This window comes from Colletes gigas, unplaced genomic scaffold, assembly GCF_013123115.1.
Source record: "Colletes gigas isolate AHSC1104 unplaced genomic scaffold, ASM1312311v1 Colletes_gigas_Sc00012, whole genome shotgun sequence".
Taxonomy (NCBI): domain Eukaryota; kingdom Metazoa; phylum Arthropoda; class Insecta; order Hymenoptera; family Colletidae; genus Colletes; species Colletes gigas.
Window position 1 is genome coordinate 8,379,500 of NW_025106641.1, and position 21,092 is coordinate 8,400,591.

Consider the following 21,092-nt stretch of genomic DNA (forward strand, 5'->3'; position numbering starts at 1 on the left):
AAGTACAACAATATTTGTATTTTATGTTTTAAACATTTTTTTTATCATATTTACAATTTTTTTATTTGTCTCTATTAGTTTTGTATTGTAAAATGAAAATTGTGCCTGTGCAGCACGATTCTGAGGTTCTAATGTAACAACAGTTTTTAAATCATTGACAGCACTGTCATAATCTTTTAAATTCCCATGTGCTATACCCCTCCTGTACAATGCTTTAATATTATTACAGTCTTTACTCAAAATTTTATCACACAAAGATATTGTCAATTCATAATTCTGACGATTTAATTGGCATCCAGCAATATTGTTATATAATATAAGCCTCAAATTATTAATGTCATTTTCTAATTTTGTATCCAATTCTAAATCAGGTATTGGCTCCAAAGTTATAAGTATTTTGCAAGCTTTAGTAAACTTATGAAATGCATCTACCCACCTAGATTCTTTAAATAAACAAACACCAGTTTCTTTATATTTCAATGCTATTAAATATTTTTCTTGTGGTGTCCATTCCCAAATTGGCTTATGTGGTTGCATTTTAGTTAATGTTATCTCAAAGTTGATAAGTATAGGTTGATCAAGAAATGATACAGATAATGTAACTAAACTTTTTTCAAGGACCATCATCATCTCAATAGCTCGTTCGACTAAGCTATCTATTTCGCAATTTGCTTCCCCTATTATTAATGTTTTTTTACCTGTTCCATCTAAAATGTCCAAATGCAATGTTTCTTTCAACTGGTCTAGAGATGTATTTTCAACGCGTATGTTTTCAATGACAACCTCGCAACTGGCACGTTCCGTCGGTTTTTTAGAAAATTCACAAGATTTTATTATATCTTTCCTTACACGTTTATCTGCTGATTCCCACACTTTAGGCATCATATTGTATATTAAACAATTTTCCCTATACAAAATAATGCCTATTAATTTATCAATTATTTATAATCTATTAACGTTAAATTACTAAATAATGCATTACGTACAAAGTATATATTCAATTGCAATGTGTATGAATAAATACGTGTATACTTCTCATACAAATAATGTTAAGAAAGTATAAACAATAATCATCTGTTCACTTCGAACATCCGTTGTCATTTAACCTTAAATTTGCATTTACTGCAAATACTAGAGTCTAGAAAGAGCATTAAAACGCATGCGCGCGCATCTGTACGTTTCATTCCCTCTTTTGACTTGTATAGTTTGAATTCGTGACCGTTACACGTACGAATTAAGTGTCGTAGAGCGTATTAATTGAATAGTTTTTAAAGTAATTTATTGTGATTTTCTGTTATTTAAAAGTAGAACAGTGCGAAAGAAACATACAAATGCAATGTGTTTCAATAGATATTATGCCGAAAAGGATGAAGAATTTGAAATTTCGTAAGTATATAATTATTTCTTATTTTATTTTACATTGTATTTAAAAATTTTGTGTCAATGTTTTCAAACGAAAAATATTATGTAAAAGAATGTTTGACATGAAGCATGTACATCTATTAATTTCTTTTAGATATTTAACTAAGTAGGCATTCCCTCAACTTTGAGTAATTTTTGTTCCTTGAACTTAGAATTAGAATACATAACAAACAAATATATTTTTCAATGCTCTATTTATGTGTTTGATTTCATAAAAATTATACAATAATTGGGTAATATTTTGTAACACTTTATTATTAAATGATATATGATGTAATTATACATAATTTAATTTAGTCCACTTTTCACTAACTGCCCACAGCCATTTTGCGATTTGGTCATCCTTTGCTGCGGCAGAAACATCTGCAATGTTGTAGATGCTGCAATAAAAACAGCATTGAAATAATTTTCCATTGTTTTTAACCAACTATATTAAAACTTACTTCAAATAAGCACCAGTTACATCATTCAAAGATGGATCTATTGCGGAATAAATAACAACTTGTGCCCCTTTTTTAGGCGATTTAACGAACAACCATGTTAAAGGTTTTACAAAGATACGAGTAATGAAATATTTATAAACTGTCATATGTCGTACTATTTCTGTATTGACTGTACCAGGATGGACTGCATTTACTGTAACACCAGTTCCTAGATAACAGAGTAAAAAATAATAATCAAATCAAAATTATTCAAGAATAAGAATTCTATTTATTCTATTTATTAGAAACAACTATTGTGTACCTTCTAGTCTCTTTGCTAGTTCTTTTGTAAATAGGACATTAGCTAATTTACTTTGAGCATATGCATCACTAGGATTGTACTTTTCTTCACTATTTAAATCTTTCACTTTTATTTTACCACGTTTATGAGCAACACTTGAAACATTTACAATTCTCGATGGTGCAGAATCTTTTAAAACATCCAATAACAAATTTGTTAGTAAGAAATGTCCTATATGATTGACACCAAATTGCATTTCAATTCCTTCCTTAGTGTAGCTTTTAGGACATCTCATTATTCCTGCATTGTTTATAAGAATATGCAATCGCGAATGCTCTAAAATTAAAGAAAATATTCATATTATATTATTACATTGCTTGAAGAAAATTTTGTTAGATTAAGATTCAATAATGAATTTAACACAAAATGTTATTACATACCTTTTTTGAATTGGTTTACAAAATTTCTAATACTTTCTTGAGATGCTAAGTCACATTCTCTACAATACACATATTTGTTCCTAGTCTCCATTACTATTTCATAGCGTGTCTAAAGAAGAGAAAAACTTTTAAATAATAATGATTAGAACATAACATAAATTTAGAAGTATGGAAAATACTTAATATTGTCATGAATTCTACATTCTACATGAAATAATAATAGTATAAGTACTGTTTCACATTTGTTCATGTCTCTGCATGCCATAATGACTTTGGCCTTCCTTCTAGCTAAATCAAAAGCTGTTTCTTTGCCAATACCAGTATTTGCTCCTGTTACAATAGCAATTTTATCGTTTAATTCTTCTTTATTATCATACCCACCACCAGTAAGGTAATCCCTACAAATAATAATATACATGAATATGACTTAATGTTTATCATTGTTTTTATACATGAAAAATGATAAATTATGTTATTGGATTTTTCATCAATATGTAATCTACCTAAAGAAAAACCTGAAGTTATTGGATTATGTTACAAAAATATAATTACCTCAATAAATAGCAGCCACCCACAGTAGCTATGGCTACTGAGTAATGATAAAGAGGTTTAGCTATAGACATACGCATTTTTGTAATTATGATACAGTCACGACTAGAATTAGTTATAATTATCTTATAAAAAACGCCATTAAAACACCCCACAAGTTTATTTTATTTTGTATAACCTAACACAGACTGTATATAGTGCATATCTCATGTGCGTTTTGAAATATATACATTAAAGCTTAATTTACATGAACTCTGTCATAGAATAGATATACTACGGATTTTGCAAAAATTATATTTATTAACAATTCATCTTATTTTTGTGTACATGCAAGCAATTTATAGTACACAATGCATTCTATTATATGAAAATAAAATAAATGTATTTCAATTATATGAAAATTATTCATAGATATGTGAATCAATATTATAATTCATTTGTATTAAATCAAATATGTATATAATCTTCATATTTGGACTAATTCTAAATATAAATTACATATACTTTCAACGAGAAATAAATATAAATTTAATAGAATTTACATAAATTACTAGTCATGTATAATAATTATAGTTTTGCAATGAAAAAGTCAATATGAAAAAATATATGTAAAACGAAGTAACATTAATGATGTATTTATTAACGCTATATGCATCGGACATCGGATCTATGATAAACTCTTAAATAAAGACACAGTAGACCAATGAAATTTTATTGTAAACTATATGAATTGTTTATAAAAATTTTCTTTCATGCTGGATCTGTCAAAGATTTGTTAATAAATAGCTATTATTGAAACTAATTTACTATAATATTATCAATTAATAGCGATGTTTAATTCAAATTAGGGTAATAATAAAAGCATGCACAATTTCTATGTTTCTATTTAAAGAATCAATATCTTATTACTAATTCTAATATATCGTTTCTTCTGTTCAGTTAATCAAATAGTTTTATTTAATACATCAAATAGAAAATATCTATATAACATATCAGTAGACTTTAGTAGATTGAGGAATGAGGATTGAGTAAAATTTAATGCCAAGTATGGAAGTAGTGTTTCTCGTATGATGGGAGTTTAAGCGTTTAGTTATAAAAATAAATTACAATAATTTAACAGTGATTTATTATTCAAATTTAAATTTATTATATGTTATATTAGCTTTTTTATACTATTTTTAAATATTTTAACCTAAAATGTTGGTACAGAAAGTTTTACGATTTACAAAAAATACGAAAGTATTGCAAAGATCATTTTTCCATAGGAGTTCTCAGTTTTCACAAAAGGTTTGAGGTTATAGATACGTGGAACTATTTACTTTGTCCATATTTCCAGCATACCATAATGTTTTCAAAGTTCATTTTATATAGATGTTACTTTTAATTCCATAATTTCTAACCTTTTCACAAAGAACATTTAAATATAAACCTAGTATTAATTGCCTGCGAAAAGTATTATTAATATACAGAAAAGTATTTAATCAGTTTTTATTGATAGATCAATAATCAATATGCATTTGCTACAAAGTTATGTACTGGAACTTCGCTTGCTACTATGGGCATATGGGGCCTTACCAAAAAAAAAAGTGAAAATGAATCGGTTATAACTGCAAAAGAAGTTCTAATAGCAAAGTCTGATGCACTGTTTGACCAAGGGCAATATAAAGAATTATATGATCTTTTGTCAAATTATAGAGTAAATATAATTTTTATTACATACATATATGTAGGATTTAGAAGTTATAACAGATTTTTGTAGGATAGTGGAGATGTTGAAATTATGTGGCGTCTAAGCAGAGCATTATATAAAATGTCTCAAGATGCTAGTGATATAGAAGAAAAAAAAATGATTTTTGAAGCTTATGACATATTATCTAATGCTTTGAAAATAAAAGAGGATCATTGGGCTGTACATAAATGGATGTCAGTCATTCTTGACAGTAAATGCAATTATGAAGGCACAAGAGTACGAATAACTCAGTTATACAATGTCAAGAAACATATGCTGGTATGTCATAGTATATTTGTGTTTAAATATTGTTCTATTTACATAGCTTTATTTAATATTATACTATAAAACAAATCATTTGTAAATTTGTATACATATGTATGATATTACAGAGAGCAATAGAACTCAATCCGAATGATGCAACAACCATGTACATGTTAGGTACATGGTGTTATCATATTTCTTGTTTATCGTGGCATCAAAGAAAACTGTCATCTATAATATTTCAAGAACCACCAAGCTCATCATTTAATGAAGCTGTGACATACTTTGAAAAGGCAGAGAAACTTGATCCATATTTCTATAGCCATAATTTATTAATGCTGGGAAAAACTTATTTAAAATTAAATCAGAAGGAACAAGCTTTAAAGTATTTAAAAATGGTATCTGAATATCCAGTAAAAAATGATGATGACCATAGTGCTAAACAAGAGGCAGAATCTCTGTTAAGAAAGATAAAAATTTAACTGCTACGTGCATGGCAAAAATAATTACTAATTATCATTGCCAAGTATTTTTACTAATAACTGAAATAGTGGTTAAGGATACTCAATAAATGTAACAATGCAGTTCTCGTATGGTAATGTTTTATTTCCAAACCATTCATGTTTTCTATGTAAATGACAGGAAAATGGACAGAATATTGCGCACAAAAAAACTTCATACAGGCATCACAATTATATAGAAATATTACTAACAATATTATTATAATAGTCTTTCAAGGCTTTAAGAATACTGTGACTGTACTATGTATTTAAAAATATTTTGTATAAAATATATGTTTACATTTATTAATTATTTTAAATACAATAATGCTTAAAAATAAAAAAAATTTTTATTAAACGCAAATGTCGTTCTGCTTAGTGCTCCTACAATCGTTCAACAAAATTAGCACTTTCAATAAAAGTACTTCGTCGCGTATACAATTTGCGTTAATATAATAGATATTCGTAACAATATCGCAGTATTTACAATTGTACAGTATAATTTCTAAATTAAATCAATTTCCCTTATCGATCAATTTCTTCCTCTTCGTCCATTTGTATTATTTGACGATAGTCTTTGTTATCGTCGGATCGACGAAATCTTGTCTGTAATTGTCTCTCGTGCATTCTATAAAGGTGCTGTTGCGTGCGAATCTGCCAGACCATCGACTGATGTCTTCCCATTTGAGTCAGAATTACGTCCCGATGGGCGATAAAGTGGCTCCTGTGTCTACCACACGGGCAAAAGGAGTAGAGCAAAACGTGATTCGATGGTAATGGTATCACCGGCATTGGTTCAATTCGAAATTCACTGGGTCCATACTGGCAAGGACTCCAAATCGAATTTATTCTCGACATATTATCGGAGTACACGATCTGTAAAAAGGAAATAAATTTTAAATAAAAATTTTTATTATCGTCATCGTAAGGCTCAAAGTAAAAGATAGCGACGCTATAACAAATAAGAGAAAAGAATTTTCGATTAAACAATCGCCTGATATAACATTATTCTATCGTATTCGTTATTCGAGATTTGTATCTGTAACGTAATCTTTCGTATTATTAAATACCCCGAATATTCGTCACTGTTTATTCGAAAAAAAAGAGATAATAAAAACTATAAATAATATGTAACTTTTACGATACTAGTTGAAAAACATAAATACGTGCGTGCTCAAATTATTCTGTAAAACAATATCTCACATAATTCGTTTCTTTTCGAAATTACAATGTTCTATTAAACTAATATCGAAAAAATGATTTAATTAACAAATTTTGTAGAAGTAAAATAGTTTACTTTAGTGTTAGTGCGTTGTAGAAGTTAAGTTGAGATACTATCGTTGAATTGTTAATAAAAACGTTGTAATAATGTATACTTACTCTGTGCTCGAATGTAATTTCAACGTTAGTTGCAAAGTCAGAGACGTACACCTCGACACGCACTGCTCCACGTTTGCACCGAAAATGACAATTTCGTGGTAAATGATTACCTTATATAGTCACCGTTCAGTTATATTGTCGTTTTTGACGAGTTGGTCATTGTTTGTTTCAGGACACCCTGTGTGGACCGCATACCTGCCCCTTCATTTGACGAAAAGTCCCGTAGTTTCCCTATCACGATCCAACTACCTGGCTCATGCCCTCAGAAGGTACAACCTTTCGTCTCGATAATATTATTGTCACGAACACAGGCCAATTTACGCGACGTTCGTCACGGATTTTCTCAGTCGTTGTTCTTACAGTTGCCAGTAAGGACACGAATCAGAAATCGTAACGGGAACGAAGAATAACAACGCTCTCGTGGAAAAATGCAGTTTCGTTTATTAGTCGCCGAAGAAAGCCAAGTAAGTACATCGCTCACGTTTATAATTTACGGTCGCGTTTTTAATAAATAATAATTTACATGCTACTTCTACGAAACATGGAAAGCCTGTATATACCACTGGGTTATTAAAGTGATCGATCTGAAGTGGTAATTATACGCGTAGATATAAGTTCATTAACGTTAGAGGTATTTTAATGAGCTACACGAAGTATTTTCTCTAAATGTAGTCGAACGAATATGAAGAATTTATACATTATATTCGTATCGATAAGTGAAACGACACGTCGATCGCTGCGCCTTATAATTATATTCGTATTTAATTACATTTTGTGTTGTTTCAACACGATACGATTGTTGCTTCAGCTATTAGAGAAGGTAAGTCGCAAGCAACGTTTCGCTTTGAGTATTTTCTTGCACGGGGACGGTTTAGAAGGGTTGGAGTTCGAGGACGAGGGCGAGGATGATGAATCAATCGTTCCTCGGAAAAGATATAGGAAGCGTGAAGAGTATACTGCTTAAGATTATTAGGGAGTCACGGATATTGTACATTTTGCGTACGTATATCTATACGGAATGTTGAATAAAAATATTGAATAATTATTTGAGTATGTAATCTAATCGATTGAGCGTATGGATGTGACGAAAGGTAGTGGAGTGAAAATGGCAAACGTAACTATCGGAATAAAGTAGAATTCCATTTTCGCTCCACAATCGTTTTGAATTGTATCAGGAAATTCGTTTAAATTTCTCATAATTTCTAAATACAGTTTTTAAAATCCTCAAGTTCCTACCAGAGACGGGCAATATTCTTATCCAGAAAAAATTTCGAACAACGAAATAAATGACGAGCAACTTTGTAATCGTTACTCGTTGAATAAATATTAGGCTTTTAATTATAAAGTGTAATAAAGACTCAACCCAATAACTGAAATAATAAGTCGTTTTTATTCGAATAAAATGTTGCCCATCGCTGGTTCTTCTCTCTTGCAGCCACCCTCGTTTAAAACATGCAGTTTAGATTCGAACGTCTTAGTTCACGTTTACTCGTTTCACGGGCTAAATATCGTTTATAAACTTACGTACTAGGAGCATCGTTCTCTACGTTAAATAACAAAAACTTTACAAAGCTTGGCGAGGACTCGTGCGTTTCGGTCGCCACAGGTGTACAGGGTCGATTTGATTCAAGCACAAAACGAACGCTCTATCAACTATCGTTATTAGGCGCGTTAACTTTACATAAACTTTTCCACGTGCTCGACGTTAAATTATTTTTAGCCGCCTGACACAAAATTCTTGAATCCGTGGATAGTAGCGAGTCCTTTGTGGGTGGTTAACGTCCAGCAAATATTTACATCACTGCGTGCCGAAATTGCAAAAATGTTCGAACGTTTATTTGCACGTGTACTCTTCTGTACGCTCGGTGCAGGTTTCACAATGCACACGGCAGCACCAATGAAATTTGCATCTGCACTGCCACGTTCTTGTAAATTGATGCGTGTTGTAGCCACGACCGCAGCACATTAAATCGCATCCGTCAGTTCCTGAAAAATAATCGTACAGCGAATTATGCACGATAAATGAGTAATGTTTTAGAGAATGATACGATTAAAATCTTGTGCCATGAACAAAATCATTTTATTATATTATTTTTTATCGAAAGGAAAAATAATATTCTTGATTTTCGTCTTATTTTGGCCTGTAGAATCTCTCATTAAAATTTTTCCCAGAGGTGGCCAAACACCCTGTATATAAATTCTTATTTTCTTAAATTACACCTCCCCAAGTAGTTACAAAATTACGTTTCTTGGTAGCAGAATGTGTACAGTGGTATGAATCACAGTTTAGGGATAATAGAGATAACGTGCATTTGGTAGAGTAATATTTGCACTAGGTGCTTAGTTTACAAAGCCTGAGTCATTAGAATATTTCAATACCTTTCCTTTCCAAAGTAAATGTGGTTCTTTTTACTTAAGAATGTTTTATAGTGTTCTTTGGTGCCAGGACACAAATTTCAGCTAGTCCTTAATTTTATTTAGTTTTTCTTACCTCTGCTAGTACGATTGCAATATCTGCCCTGCGTTCCCAGGCTGCCCTGAGCCAAGTCCGGCTCGCAGTAATTTGGGGAAGGTTGCAGAAAGACCAGCTCGCTTCTCTTTGGAATTCTTTTCTGACCTATGCCCAATCCGCCACTGGATTTCGTTCTCTTCAACACCAAGTGAGGCCGTCTCGGTTTGGTGGCTTTCTTTGGGGGTTGTCGATCGTGTCGAGACTTTCCAACGTCGTTCGGTTTCCCTTGGGTCTTCGCGTCGTTGCCCAAAATCGGCACCATTTCCGCCGACGTCGAGTGCAACGTGTCCAAACTCTGCGCGTTACGGGAACGAAATTAAATAAATAACACGAAGACGAAGCCTTGGAAGAATTTTCACGATATCAATGCTATTACTTTAACGTAATTAACGTTTTTCGAAAGAGGTGATCTCGAGCGATAAGAGTGCACGCGATATTGTAATTTTCTGCTATTATCGGTTGCATTCGAGCAATGTTGATCTAATTTCACGAACATTACCTGCATCGTAGGCGGTGGCGGCGGCGTGATGGCCACGACAGGTCTGGCTCTGTAATATTTTTTCATCAGAGCGTCGCCGATCTGACGAAAACTGGGTAAAGTTCGCCAGCAGGTTCTCACGGTGCACGAGCCGGACACGCCATGGCATTTGCATTCCGTTTGCAACAGGGCTTTAACTATCTGCAATGTAACAATGCTCGAGCGTTATCCAGGAGGAAATCGAACCGTGTAATTTCGATTCCTTGCATTCTATATTAGACACACAACCGTGACATTTGGAATTACACGTCGCGTTTCAGAAACCATTACAGCCGGTAATGATTCAAATGATCGTCGCGTTTGCGCAATTCTTTCTTTTTCACGGTAGACAGCGAATATTTTCTAACTTCTACAAACATTATACGTTTCAAATGTTGAACATAAGTTTCACACGCGTACGTTTATCGTTCAGATATTTAATAGCCTTCGAACACTTTCGCGAGCCCGCGTATGTGAAATAACATCTCGTCCAATTCGACGATCGATTCGGTGCAACTGAAATAATCCTGCCGCGGTTTCGTCGTTTTCTCGCTGATTGCCCGTCCATCGACGGCGCGTTGCGAACCAGAAAACTGGTTTACATTTCGAATTATCGAGAGAAAGAGACAGGGGGAGCAAAAGAGACGCGGAGGCTGAAAAAATCGTCGGGGCATAAAGTATGCGGCGCGGCGAGGCGATCGACGTTGAGAATAAATCGTTAACCGTAGCGTCTATATGCGCAACAGATCATACAACCACGATATATGCGCGTTTTTATTGCCGAACCGATAATAAAGCCCATCGAAGAAGACGAAAGCTCGACGAACTTTCCCCAATTAAGACGCCGACGTTCGCGTACACTACCTGCGGCGTAATCCTTTCTCGTAAACGTTTCATTTTCGACCGTTTCGACCATCCCCACTTCGGAACCGCGAGCTTACATTAACCACGAATTCGAAGAAATTCATTTCAGACCCGGAAAAACGTAGTTTCTCGTGTGATATTTAGGATTTAAAGTTCTCCAACTCCATTTTCAGCGATAATTTCCTCTCGAAATATTTAGTATTTTCTTGCTTTAAACATTTCAGCGAAAAAGTTAGCCATTATCTGATTTACGGGGAAATCAAAAGTGAAACGAGGCTGTTAGAATGGGGAAATACGTCGTGGCGCTTCAAATGCAATTTTCTACCTGATCGTTTAAAGATTTACCCGAGTCGTCACCTTTGGGACAAAATAAAATTCTGGCAGTTCGTTTCTCAAAGGGTATTATATTGTTCGGGGATAATTCTTAAGAACTTAGCGCGTCAATTACTTCTGTTGCAACCCCTGTCGTTATTGATTGCTCAAGGTCCCTGCCTTTGTTCGTAACATCGTAATTACGCAATGATTAGGTTTGTTGTTTTTAGACTTCTATATAACAGGCATACCTGTTTCACTGAAAGCAACAAAACAACTCGTTTCTAGGAATATTTTTATTGAAGTAGTATTTATTTAGATCGAAGTTATAAAAGTGGAAATTTTATGGGGGAAAACTGGGTATCCTTTTCTTTTTCCTAATTCAGTTATACGGTGTCTTTCAGGTTCTTGAACATTTAAAGTAGGTTTACAGCCGCGACGGTCGTATATTACGTTTTAGTATTTTATTTATTTATAGCATAATATAGTGAGTTTATAACATAGCAACGAAAAAATCTTTGGACTCGACAAAGAGGTCAAGCGTGTGTACATCGGAGTTGGGTAAACTACTTTATTCGAATAATAAATAACCAATAAAGCCACCATATAGCAATTTATTCCTGACAGTAATTCGATCGTAAAGTTATATTTTTATCGTTGTTCGAAATGTTTATTTAAATAAATACAAGCTAAGCGACAGCCACATTGTTCGATTTTTCTTTGCGAATATTCTCAATATTTTTCAGTCAGCTTCAGTCTATTTCAAGCTTTTTAACTTGGGATAACGGTTAGCCTAATATCGTTTATGCTGATATTGTCGAAGCAATTAGAGAATCGTACGCGAGACTGCGAATAATATTTCACGCGTTGCTAAATCGTACTTGGAAGTTCGTGTTTCAGGTTTTACGAAATATGAATAATTCATGTTACTTGCCTTTCTTCCAGCTTTATTATTATGAAGGTTCATCAGACTCCTTGCGTCGCCCTCGACCTCCCTCGCGTCCAGAAACCTACGCGCGAACCTAACATTAAATTATAATATTAAAATTCATGCGTGTATAACATCTGTCGTGACGTGCAGCGTCATGGAGGTTTTACACGCACGTTGACACGTGCAAAGGGAGCCGCGGCGAACTGACGACGAATTCATTAAGGATCACGCTAATTGTCTTACCTCATTCCGTAGGTAACGTCGGCGCTGCAACCACCCCATTCCCAGCCATTCGGTGGTAATTCCTTTCGCGTTCTGCAAAACGACAAATCAACGCCGGTGAGTTAGTAAATTGTTAAAAATATTCAGTGAGAGACAAACTCATTTTTGGTATAAACTTCGATTCTATATTCGAGTCATAATTTAAACTAAAATGTAATTATTTGAAACTCAAATTTACAAACGAAAGTAAAACAGGTAGATCTGGACAAAAATTGTGAATATTTCCTTTTTTCTTTCAATTTTGTAAGTAGTTTGTCGATGTCAGATCGAACTTGTTTTACTCTTTTCTTTTTTACGGTACAGTAATTTAATTTGACGCCATTACTTATGAAAGTAATTTTACTTGTATTTAATTCTATTAACATTAGAACTATCGATAATTATGGTGTATTTATTTGTGCCAAATAAATTAAAACGATAATATAATAAACGATGGAAATAATATTTAAATTTGTAAAAATCCAGTCGAGTAAATTTTTATTTACAATCATTTTGACCACTTCCGGTAGTTCTAGTGTTAAAAGATTTCAATTATTCATGTATGTAGCTTATATTACGATTAAAGGTAAGTCAAGTTAATTTGATATTTGAAATCATTACAAACAGTACGACATATGTTACTATTTGTGTACGGGAAGACGAGAGTGCAGATAATCGTGCATTGGCAAGGAAAGTAGTGGTCGGCGAGATGACGGTGATTTAAAGGTAACCTGCGAACGACGACGTTATTGTCTCAAAGTCTCGTAAAAGTTAAGAGAATACCAGTTGGGCCAGCTGGAACGCTTAAACCCACTTCTCCGCGGTGTACGCGCATAATTTCTCTCGGTTCCCCAGGACCCAGGTGCACCAGTTACGGGTTAGGAACACCCTGTACATCACGTTATCGGTAACGAGTACTTAACCGGCGCGAATAAAATACAAAGGCAAAGAGAACAGTTTACCTTACGGTAGGTTCGCAACCGCAGGCGGTGATGTTGCCCCTGCTGCAAGCTGCGGTCACGGCGTACGTTACACCCGCTGAACTTATTGCGTACGTGAAAGCTGCTTCCCTGCTTCCTGAAATAGATCAGTGAGAAATTTCCTGTTAGTTCTGGCGTCGGAGCAGGTCTGTCCAGTTTGCGCGGTAGGTAGGGAACGTGTATAGGGATTTCAGGCTACGAGAAACGAGCCTCGAGTATGCGACAGACGGGGTTGCGGTTTACCAAACTCCCAAGGACAATGCAGTTTCAGCTATTTTGCCAAAGAAAACGATCGTTCTATCGCGTTCACCACCTGGATGCATTCTTTCTCTTAAAACGTTTCCTAACAGTCTTCGTTGCTTCGATATTCGTCGCTACACTTTCAGAATTAGCTATTATTTTCTGTCGCTGGAATTCGCAACGTTGCAGATCGAAGGACTAGTAACCGAATTTGCATTTTGTGCAATGGCGAATAATGTGCACATTTAGAAGTCTACGTTGCAATTTTTCGATTTCAATGAATTTCGAACCAAATCGGTCCCATAATGATGGTTACATACACAATTTTTTAGTTCGTTCGATAAATCATTTATATAAATTCTAAAAAATATGTATAACAAAATTAGCCATACAATTTCTCGTGTACATAAATTTTAAATTATCTTTAAATTCGTGTTGTGAGAATGGTATTGCTGCTCAAAGTCCGATTTCGCGTACACGCGACACATTTTGATCCGCGTCTCGTACGAACCGATCTACTTCGTTTCGCCGACAAGCATGATACATCAACCGTTGCAAACCCACACTGGGCCCCCCCTCCCTCCCCCCGCCACCCGGGCGTTTCCGTCACACTAATTTACAACCATCCGACACACGTAGACTCGCGTAAAGCGCGAGCACAATTAATTACCCGCGCAGCTCTTTCAGCTCGTTTGCCATGCTGAGTGAGTTACCGCGCGTTCCTTTCTTCTCGATGTTGCTTTTTTCACCGGCTCGGTCGTCGTTTCAACCACCTACGCGATACTGTCCCGCGTCCAAGTTGATTTCGCGTTCGCCTGGCAGCCATCAGCCTCGTCGGCCGGCTTTAATTCGAACGTCAGGATCGCCTTTTACACGGACGCCTAATTATCGCGCGCAATAAAACTCGAAAACCCATACGCCAGGCCCGCGGGCACGATTACACGCTTTGACAGTGCAATTTTCACGGCCGATAGAATCTTATCGCCGGTCCCGATCTACGGGTCCTCTCGAAACGCTCTCTCGATTTCCACATCGTCGATCTTACCATCAACATCGCGCGCGCGCGTAGAAAATCGAATTACTGTGTTTCGAAACTTTTAAATCGAGGACATCGTTGGATTTTGCCACCAAAAACTTGTCAATTAATTTATAAAATTCTTAAGAAACCCAATAATTCGATACGAATTAACATACATCGGTTCTGAGGGTGAAACCTGCTCTCGAAGTTTGTAAGATGGTGTACAAAAATTCCTATTGTTATCAGGAGGCAAACTGCCCTTAATCGTCATAAAATGAACAATTTTATCAATTCTTTTACACGCTTAACTCTTGCTATGACTGACTAATAACAGATACATCCAACAGAATGGTACAATATGAACTTTGTGCAATGGTTTCACTCCCTTAATATGAATACTCGAGGACGGACATTTAAAAGCATTTCCCCGTAGTGTTTTTAAAAGCGTTGGATAAATCAGGCGCGACAACGTAATCGTCGGCAAAGAGGCAACGTATTCTGGGTTCGATTCGCGCGTCATCGACTGGACAAGGAGCATCGAGATTGAAAAGACCCGGTTAACTGTAATTACATCGAATCTTCCTACACGCGGTTGCACGATAATACAGCCCGAGTCGATGTTTGTTATGCCCACGGTTATAATTCATAGTTACCGACACGCGTTCGTTCGGAGCGCATATTGTGAAAGTAAATATACCTACGTGCGCTTTCGCGAGTCATTCGATTTCATTTTTCCCGTTATCCGTGATCGTGATCGAGCACGATCCGCGTCGCAATTATCTCCAGATCGGCGCGAAACATTCGTCCTCCTGAATTTAACATCGTTAAACACGTTCCTAGCCAAAATCAACAAAGAAAATATGTCGACTGTTCTTTCGAAATTAGCTACGAATCTGAAATCAAACAACCATGGTGTTGTTAAAACAAAATTATCTTTTTGCCGCGGACCGTAATGGCGAATCAATTTTTTCGCTACACGCTGTTGCATCTCGCGTCGAGCGCCGTATTTTTAAATATGTATTTAAGAAAGGAAACGGTGATTTTTATTACGTAACTGTGCTCGAGCACTAAATTACAGCGTACGTCGCGTTCGAGGTATTCTCGCGAAGCATAAAGTTTACCGTGAATTTTAAATTTAATGATCACGTTGGGGGGAACGAAGCGCACGAAACTGTGTCGGGCTGATTGATTTTTACAAAAGGTTGACGAATTAATTCAGAAACGAACGACTATGTAGCTCAGTGATTTCGAGGCTTCTGAGAATTATCCGTTAAATAAAAATCCTTCTTCTTAATCGCTCCTAATAATAGCTCGAACATTTTTTTAAAATACCTTTACCACGTTATAAATCTTGCTCTTCCACGGTTCGAATTACAGCGATTTTCATACACGCCCACCGCGCGGCTGCGCAGATACCAATTATTTGCAACTGGACATTGTTTATCTACAGTCCGTCGTTCTGCGAGCTAACAGCTTCGACTCTGTTGCGAGTTTTGCACGTTGGAATTTATCGCCTCGGCGTTACTTTGAATTTCACTAACGGAATTTATGGACGAGACTATGTGCGCTTACGTTCTCGATAATAGCTTTTGTTTCCCCGGATGAAACGTCGAAAACGACCAGGCTGTGTATCGATTGAGCTGAACGCGTTAGCTTTTGATTTTTCTAATTTCCCTCCGTTAATTAAATCGTGGCTGTCACGGTTTTACCTGCACGCGCGAAGGACGACGCGCGAACGCAACAAGATACGCCGGGAACTAGATAAATTGCATCGCGTGCAGCTGCCTACACGCGCGACGCAGCCCTTTATGCTCTTTTATCGTCGATGATCGGTCTCTTCGGCGCGGATGCATCATCTTCGTCTCGCGGTCGAACGTCCGGAAAAAGAAAACGAGCGCGTTTCACGCCCGGGCGCCATGATCGCTCGGGCAGCACGTAGCCACGGTTTATAACGCAGCCCGAGATCGGTATCTCTCCGCGATCGACTCGTTGATTTATAAGACGCCAGCTCGAAGATCGGTATCTGCCGCTCGTTCCCGCGTGTCCCGATGCGTCCAATTTATGTAGCACGCGACATCCTTGAGTACGAAACGATCGGGAAGAAGGGACCCCGTTGCTCGATGTTTGCATCCGCGAACAACGCTCTCCTTTCTTGCTCCCCCCTTTTGTTGTGACAAAACACGATTCGGTGGTAACGAGGGTTACCGGTCCGCTTTATACGACCCAACGACGCTTTTGCGAGCGTAATGATTCCAAATGGATTTTATCGGGACTCGTCAGGAAACCACTGCGACGACTGAAAACAAAGGCAATTTTCAAGAATTTTTTCGAGGGTAACTTTGAAACTTTTTCTAGTAAGTGTTTAATGTTCTCGAAAGTACGTTTCTTGTACTGGGTTTTGTAAAAATTTGGTGTACAAATATTAAGTATTATAGGCATGATAGGAACCAGCGTGAGTGGCTTTCAAAAATTTGTAATTTTTCACTGCAAATTCTAAAACAAGAAATCATGCAATTTTTTAAATCTACGATACAGTAGCTTCAGTTGCACGTAGGGATTTATTAGTCACAACTTCGTAATTTTTGCGAATTTTGCTTTAACAGTTTAGGAAGTCATTCTTAGGACCCCAAACATTAAAAAGAGATAAAAAAACATTTCGATTTGTTTAAGTCGTCACAGTGGTTTCACCCCTTTCAAAGGAGAAGAAAGTTTCGTTTCTGATAGATAGAAATGTCTACCTTGAAAACTGGTTACACTACCATCTTCACAATACCTTGTGTATTTGATACCCCATTTAGATAAGAATCTAACGTGAAAATTGAAATCATTAGAATACGAAACAAATGAGACACAGATTAAAAAGAATAAGAAAAAATGAATTTTTTACAAAAGTAACGTATCAAGGAAGAATTTCCGTTATTTTAGAAACGTTTACTATCGATACCTTGGACTTTCACGTGTAAATTTATTGCAACGTATACTTTTACCGGTATGAATTTTGCGGTAGTTCGTATCGAACGCCGCGTTGAAAGCAAAGTGATTCGACAAATTAAATTGCCACATTCCGCGTAATATTTGCATTTACATCGATAATGTACTTTTAAAGAGAAATTCAAATATAAATACCGTTCGGTAGTTACGCCATAACGCCGACCATCTTTTCGCAAACAAGCTTTTCCCCATCGAACGAACTCAAAAATTGCACGAAGGGATTAAAATTAGAAAAAATAAAGAAAGAAACACTTCAACCGCGCCACGCATTTTTACTCTTTCGTTTCTTCCCTTTTCTGCATTAGCATATACACGCATTGAAGTCTCCAGTAGCCCGACGAATTAACGCTAGATTTACCGCCATTCGTTGCGCATATTTTTATTGCACTTGCGTTGTCAGTTAAAATACAGTTTTCCTGTTAATCAGAATATACATTCGTATCGTTACGTCAAGTTTAGAATCTGAAACCGTAAACCTAGCGTTATTAAAATTTAATACGAGAAACGCATCGTAAATGAAACGAAAATGTGGTATTTTTTTGACCTTGCGTGGTCAGATTCCAAACGTAAATTGTTTTACGATGTTTTGTCGCTGTCACGCGGCTCGGTTTTCCTTTTATTGCCGCACACAGCAAAGATATTAAGGATATAATCGAGGAGGACCCGTCCGAGCAATAATTGCCATCTTTCCCCGGCAATAAAACTACCGTTGTCGCCTTGAAGGGTCGTTCAACGGAGCGTTCCTCCGATTTAGCGAACAAACAGGTCATTTTTTCGCGTTGCGGACGGTCGATTGTGCGCACGGTGACGCCGGGGACAGTTAGGCGGGCACATCGGTCACAAGGCTGATGAATTTATGTCGAGCGTTTATGTCAAAAGACGGCAGCGCGTACATCTATTTAGTGTCGGAAGACGGTAACGGGGAAATTTATCGTTTCGTCGGCGTACGCGGCGTCGGCGGCCTCTCAATGGGCGGAGAAAAGAGAGGTGGCCTTTCCATAAATTCATTTCAGCTGTAAATTGTGAACGCACCAAATGAGTACCGCTTCCATATTTGGCTGTGACTCATGGCGATTCCGAAGGGTAGACCTCAATCTATTTGTATAGCGCGTTGTACAAGACTGTGTGCATGCCGCGTTGCGCGTGTGTCTACTTACAAACGTCTTGAAAATATTATAGATCGCGTGGCCCGAACGAAGCCTCCACCGAGCGCGACATGAAATACTGTGCCGCCGAAACAGTTCGTGCGTTCCATTTTTTACCCCTGTACTCTTTGAACCCGACTTCGTGCTGCGTTTTCTTTTATAATTTTTAAGATTAAACTCCTTACAAAAGTCTCACTTGTCGTTTCAAATCGTTGATTACTCGTTTTAATAAAATAATAAATTTAATAAAATTCTGGAACGCAGGAAATTTGTAATGGTTCGTTTAATATGTACGACGTTGGTTCCTCGACTGTAATCGATGTAACGTCGTTCTAAATCGGCCCATAAGCGGTAAGTAGTCGGTTGCAGCAATAAACCACACGAGACTGAAAAAGGAAAGGCTCGTAGTCGCAATCAATCGACGGACCCGGACAACTTTTAATTTATATCATCGCGTTTTAAGCGACTACCGTAATGGGCCTAGGAAATTTATAAGCGGCAGCATCCTACGCGTGGGCGATTGTTTACGGTGATTGCGTGCCACGAGCTTAAATTTAATAACGAATTCGATTTCGTCACGGCATCGTTCGACTACCGCGTGCTCGTGTCGACTTAACGAGTTCGTTAATGAGGGAGCGTTAATCGCGAGTTATTAATCTGTATTTTTGACAAACAATATCTACGACGTTTATACTGATGTATACAAAGTTCGTTGATTAGTGTGTTCCTCTAGAACAATATATCCTAAAAAATTTTGGGAAAAGACGCTTTTAAAAAAGCTTCGAAAGTTTCCTTCTAATGTTTCATATTTCTAGACCTTAGAAAGACATCGACTTATCATTTGGCGAACTCAGCAGCCTCCGCGAATAATGACATTTACATTCTTGTTAAATTCCATGCTTAAGGCTTTGAAGAAACTCGTGTTATCGCCGAAAGGACTCCATATTTCAATACTTTGTGCTACGAGATGCTGGCAAATAGATCTACTTTCACACGATCCATAGTCGCGGTAGACGTAACGCACACTTACGCCGGCTTACCGATGATTTACGTCGTCGCAAAAGCGTTAGTTTATTATCCCTCGGGTTCGCGTACGTTCGATAATAGCGAAATCTCTCCAACCGGAAGACAACTTGGTCCGCGGCGCGATTTTGTTTAACCTCGTTTCACACTTGCGGCGGTAAAAGACTAGAACGTCGATTATAAGAGACTCAATTATCAAAAGAAACGAGTCAAGCTAGTAAAATACGAATTCGAAATCTAAACTCTGTTTTTACGCGAGTAAAACACTCCGTTCCACGCATCGAAGTCTCCAACAACACTACGTTCCACGCATTGAAGTCTCCAACAACAGTCCGCTTCACCCATAAAACCTTTAATATGTCAGTCATTTTTGAAGATACAAAAAATTAACAAGAATGAAAGTTACTCAGTTTAAAACAAAGAATATCCCACTATGAAAATAAAAATTTTCTCAAAATTGCTTTTCCCTATTTTCGAGGCTAATATAAATTTTTCTTTGATACAATCTCACATTCCTTGTACCATAACACATTGACTAAAGAAATTAATCCCCAAAATTGGACTTTGAAAGTAATTATTCTCGGATTCCCGGATGTCGTTTGCCAGCATTGGTACTGAACGTGTTAACCGAGGAGCAATTAAACCATATTAACCCGTACGTTTACGGAGCGTACGTACGCAGTTTCACGCATACGAGACGGAGAAACGTCTTCGTTCGATCGAATCGAATTCTCGTGGAAACCAGTCTCGAGCGATTCGCGCCTTAAACGTCGATCGTTCGCGGAGCGGTGCGCGACGTTTCGTGTCCGGCGGACGAGAATTCGGCGCGATTGAGCTGCAAAAGCGAGTATACACGCTAATTAGCTGTCCGCTAATTAGCAGGGCGCGATATACGAGCCATTCGAAACGCCAGCGGCGGTAAAACTGGAATGATACGGGCCTGACAAGCGCTAAATCTCACGTCCCGCGTCCACTCGAAACGTCCAGCCGCCGGTGCTATGACGTTGATAGCAGTATTTCAAACGGTGATGCGTCACACTTCCACCTACAACAACATTGTTCGTGGCCGGCGATGCGCTAGCAGGACGTTATTATTATGCCCTTGCGATTTTATGCCTCGCGAGCGATCTTATTAAAGGTAACGAGCACGATCGTATCGCGTCGCGCAATAAAATACCACGGCCTTCTCGAATCTCTCCTCTCGACGTTTTCGCCCCGCGTCCTCCTTGCCCCAGGAGGGCAAAGGTTGGCTGGGATTTCTAGTTAGGAGTCGTAACTTAGGACTAAATGC

The 21,092-nt window shown here is 37.0% G+C and overlaps 4 protein-coding genes across 4 annotated transcripts in view; 1 reads left to right on the forward strand and 3 right to left on the reverse strand.

The window, feature by feature from the left end:
- Positions 1-21: 21 nt before the first annotated feature.
- Positions 22-1,080, reverse strand: LOC122399117 (tetratricopeptide repeat protein 9C-like). The gene is made up of 2 exons (XM_043399540.1): positions 987-1,080; positions 22-907 (listed from the first exon to the last, which is right to left on the reverse strand). The coding sequence occupies exon 2, from the start codon at positions 883-885 to the stop codon at positions 22-24; it is 864 nt and encodes a 287-aa protein (XP_043255475.1). The 5' UTR covers positions 886-907; positions 987-1,080.
- Positions 1,081-1,660: 580 nt separating this feature from the next.
- LOC122399114 (retinol dehydrogenase 13-like) lies at positions 1,661-3,334 on the reverse strand. Its single transcript, XM_043399538.1, has 6 exons — positions 3,138-3,334; positions 2,818-2,983; positions 2,586-2,694; positions 2,167-2,481; positions 1,866-2,073; positions 1,661-1,802 (listed from the first exon to the last, which is right to left on the reverse strand). Exons 1-6 carry the CDS (start codon positions 3,212-3,214, stop codon positions 1,700-1,702), a joined length of 978 nt encoding a protein of 325 aa, XP_043255473.1. The 5' UTR covers positions 3,215-3,334; the 3' UTR covers positions 1,661-1,699.
- Positions 3,335-4,202: 868 nt separating this feature from the next.
- LOC122399115 (regulator of microtubule dynamics protein 1-like) lies at positions 4,203-5,806 on the forward strand. The gene is made up of 4 exons (XM_043399539.1): positions 4,203-4,421; positions 4,633-4,830; positions 4,894-5,142; positions 5,256-5,806. The coding sequence occupies exons 1-4, from the start codon at positions 4,332-4,334 to the stop codon at positions 5,607-5,609; spliced, it is 891 nt and encodes a 296-aa protein (XP_043255474.1). The 5' UTR covers positions 4,203-4,331; the 3' UTR covers positions 5,610-5,806.
- A 3,035-nt stretch (positions 5,807-8,841) lies between these two features.
- LOC122399113 (protein Wnt-7b) overlaps positions 8,842-21,092 on the reverse strand; it is an 82,825-nt gene continuing 70,574 nt past the window's right edge. Inside the window, 6 exon segments of the mRNA XM_043399537.1 lie at positions 8,842-9,006; positions 9,485-9,812; positions 10,023-10,198; positions 12,147-12,234; positions 12,387-12,458; positions 13,367-13,481. Coding sequence (XP_043255472.1) covers positions 8,842-9,006; positions 9,485-9,812; positions 10,023-10,198; positions 12,147-12,234; positions 12,387-12,458; positions 13,367-13,481 — 944 coding nt within the window.